The sequence below is a fragment of the Schistocerca piceifrons genome, chromosome 1 (genome assembly GCF_021461385.2).
Source record: "Schistocerca piceifrons isolate TAMUIC-IGC-003096 chromosome 1, iqSchPice1.1, whole genome shotgun sequence".
Taxonomy (NCBI): Eukaryota; Metazoa; Arthropoda; class Insecta; order Orthoptera; family Acrididae; genus Schistocerca; species Schistocerca piceifrons.
The window spans coordinates 1,125,734,840-1,125,738,778 of record NC_060138.1 but is presented as its reverse complement, the minus strand read 5'-3'; the positions used below and the strand labels follow the sequence as shown (position 1 = coordinate 1,125,738,778).

General features: G+C 39.2%; 1 protein-coding gene across 1 annotated transcript; it reads left to right on the top strand.

Annotated features, from left to right (window-relative positions):
- Window positions 1-348: 348 nt before the first annotated feature.
- Window positions 349-1,934, top strand: LOC124779133 (tubulin alpha-1 chain-like). The gene is made up of 4 exons (XM_047253689.1): window positions 349-484; window positions 597-898; window positions 991-1,518; window positions 1,628-1,934. The coding sequence occupies exons 1-4, from the start codon at window positions 364-366 to the stop codon at window positions 1,922-1,924; spliced, it is 1,248 nt and encodes a 415-aa protein (XP_047109645.1). The 5' UTR covers window positions 349-363; the 3' UTR covers window positions 1,925-1,934.
- The last annotated feature ends 2,005 nt before the right edge of the window (window positions 1,935-3,939 follow it).

Genomic DNA, 3,939 nt, shown 5'->3' with positions numbered 1-3,939 from the left:
GGTTAGGTCTTGTGGGATGTATACTGTATTTCGTTGCTAAATTCACTCCGGTTAGTACAGTTAAACGTTTTGGTTTCGATCTCCATTTACTTAACGAGAGATTTTTTTATTTAACAATGAATCCTGCTGTATAGAGTGACGAATGGCTCGCAGAAAAACGATTTTGCAGGACAATATCCGCAGGTAACTTTAGTGTTTTAAAACAAGCTACAAAGTCTTTAATCTCAATATTTGACTTCATGGTCATTTAATATTTTTCAGCGTGAATGTATCTCAATCCACGTTGGCCAAGCGGGAACCCAGATTGGTAACGCATGTTGGGAATTGTACTGTCTTGAGCATGGTATCCAGCCCGATGGACAAATGCCGTCAGACAAGACTATTGGAGGCGGCGATGACAGCTTTAATACATTTTTCAGCGAGACTGGCGCAGGGAAACATGTGCCACGCGCAGTATTTGTGGACTTGGAACCGACTGTTGTTGGTAAGTTAGGATACATACTGGTACGCTGTTTCCAATCCGTCGTGTAAGCATTTCCACTATTTCAGTGATAAACTGAAGTTCTTATCTGATACGGGACATTTTTCCTTTGCAGATGAGGTGCGTACAGGCACCTACAGGCAGTTGTTCCACCCAGAGCAGTTGATTACAGGTAAGGAAGATGCTGCAAACAACTATGCCCGTGGTCATTACACAATTGGAAAGGAAATAGTGGACCTTGTACTGGACCGTATTCGGAAGCTCGCTGACCAGTGTACTGGGCTTCAAGGATTCTTGATCTTCCACTGCTTTGGAGGTGGCACTGGTTCAGGCTTTACTTCACTCTTGATGGAACGTCTGTCTGTGGACTATGGAAAAAAGAGCAAACTGGAATTTGCAATTTACCCAGCTCCTCAGGTAAGAACGTTTTATCAAAACTGAAGCTTGTCGTTAAGAGATTTCGCGATATATGTAGTTTTCCGTAACTAAATCATAATTGTGTTCTTCAGGTATCAACAGCCGTTGTAGAGCCGTACAACTCCATCCTAACGACTCACACCACCTTGGAACATTCAGACTGTGCTTTCATGAGCGATAATGAAGCTATCTACGACATTTGCCGCCGTAACTTAGACATTGAACGCCCAACTTACACCAATCTGAACAGGCTAATTGCCCAAATTGTATCCTCAATCACGGCATCCCTTCGCTTTGATGGAGCTCTTAATGTGGATTTGACAGAATTCCAGACCAACTTGGTACCTTATCCTCGCATCCATTTCCCACTTGTTACCTATGCCCCTGTCATCTCAGCAGAGAAGGCTTACCATGAACAACTGTCTGTGGCAGAAATAACAAACGCCTGTTTTGAACCGGCCAACCAGATGGTGAAATGTGATCCTAGGCACGGAAAGTACATGGCATGCTGTATGCTGTACAGAGGAGATGTAGTGCCGAAGGATGTAAACGCTGCCATTGCAACTATTAAGACAAAGCGAACCATTCAGTTTGTGGATTGGTGCCCAACTGGTTTCAAGGTCAGTGTAGTTGTTACATCACGTTTGAAGATATAGCTATTGGTCTCCTATTGTAAGGAATGTATTAGACACTGAGTAAGTTTACTAACCAGTGTTTTACTTGTTACAGGTGGGGATAAACTATCAACCTCCTACCGTGGTACCTGGTGGTGATCTTGCAAAGGTACAGCGTGCTGTTTGCATGTTGTCAAATACGACTGCAATTGCAGAGGCCTGGGCTCGCCTTGACCACAAGTTTGATTTGATGTATGCCAAGAGAGCTTTTGTTCACTGGTACGTCGGTGAAGGTATGGAGGAAGGAGAGTTCTCAGAAGCTCGTGAAGATCTGGCTGCCCTTGAAAAGGACTATGAAGAAGTTGGTATGGACTCTATTGAAGGGGAAGGAGAAGGAGCAGAAGAGTACTAAGTTCCGCAGAACGAAAAATGCCATTTTTCATATTATGTTTGTGAAGTCATTAAAGTTGTAAGTGATGTTTTTATTTTTTAAAAAAATTGGAAAAAGGTTGCCCATTCCACTTTTTATGTAATAAAATTTGTTTTGCCTTAAGTTGTGTGATACTCATTTAAGAAATTCTGAATCAGTAAGAGGCATTTTAACCAACAAATTGACTAGATAATCATCATTAAGGATAAAAATGTGCATTAACAGTATACTTGATAGTAAAACATTACTTCTTTGGCTGTGGGTACTCGGCCAAAATAAAGTTGTACTGCAACGTCAGTTCATAGAGTTTGATAGCAGGTAACTAGTGCTGTGAGTGACCTACTTTGCAAAAATTCGCTACATAAAGTTTAAAACATACATCTCTTTTGGTGCTGCAAATGTGACAAGTTAGTTTTATTATCCTTGCACTAGTAATTAATTTTTTGTTTGATCTTATGGATATGAAAAGATCTGTTTGGGTTGAATGAAGTAACTTATGCTCCAAGCATTGGAGGAGTAATTCAGTTTTAAATTACATGAAATAAAAGACAAAATCTTAAACATGGCTGCAAAACAGCAGCAATGTAAATCTGAAGAGGTTGAAAAATCAGCAAACCAGTCGCAAAACAAAGGTTTATTGGTCCTTTACCTAGGTTTTGATATTTCTAAAAATATCTTCTTCAGGAGTTGGCCTTGTTACATCACATGATGGTACATTAGATTAGTGCAGCTGAGCGGCTCTGGTCGTACATACAATTGACAAAAACAAGAATATCTCAAGCCATGGCTTTAGATAGCAGCCAGATATTTTATCCTGTGACCCCTGTTACAATTTTATGTTGAAAAGAGGGCATTTACTCGTGAGCATTCGTTCTGAAGTACGGTAAGTGTAATCTGGCTGCTATCTAAAGCCATGTTTTGTGGTAATTCTTGTTTTTGTCTGTCTTATATATAAGAAGAGCCGCTCACCTTCAGGTAATCTAATGTACCATCCTGTGTTGTACGAAGGCCCTCTCCTGAAGAAGATATTTCTAGAAATATCGGAACCTAGGTCAAGGGTTAATAAATCTTTGTTTTGCAACTGGTTGGCTGATTTTTTTCAATCCCTCAAAATAAAAAACGGTAATGTTCTAGAATGCTGCTATAACTGTTAATTGCTATTAAATTAGCACTAGGCCTATTTTGGGATTATCGCATCAGGCTGTCTGCAGCCAAATACGCATTGTTAAAAGTTGTAACATCATAACTAATCATAATTTAGTTTTTTAATAACACGAAAGTTAAACTTGATATTGTTGGTTAATTTGATACTGGAACGTGCGGGATGTATGAGTTAATCCCTAGCTTTAGTTAAGGTCTTACTTTTGACAGGGTGCCTTGGGAAATCAGTTCTGTGGTGCAATCTAAAATCAGGTCTGAACCAAGATCTTAAAATGGTGTGTTGATATTTTAACATACGGCATTAAAAACTCAGACGTTACCTTAAATGAAGCATGAGAAACATACAAAGTGTTTAAAACCTAAGGCATCAATTCATGCAACATAATATTTGCATTAATGCAAGTTTCACTGTTTTAAGATGATTTATGGTATAATTATGTACTTAACATTTCTGAAAGGTCACTCAAAAAATAACAAAACTCTTGGGATATTGACATTTACATTTCTTAGAATTGTAAGACTTTGAAAAAGTATTAGCAAAGTGTTAGCCTTTGAAAGCTGGTGTCAAATAAGGAACTAAAATCACTAGTCTTTTAAGAACTGCTCATGCCCATCGTTTCGCATGAATTTTCTGTGAAAAGGTGTAATTGCATTGTTAGCTGCAACAGGCAGAAGACGTGCTTTGTTGGTGCTGCACATTTTAGCCGAGATAAACTCACGCTGAAGTGTGCTTCTTCGGCACGCCAGAGGAGTGTGCACAGGAACAGGTAAGTGAAAAATCCGTGCAATACGCACGTTTATTTGTATATAAAAGTCGACTTCCGAATTTTCCTTTG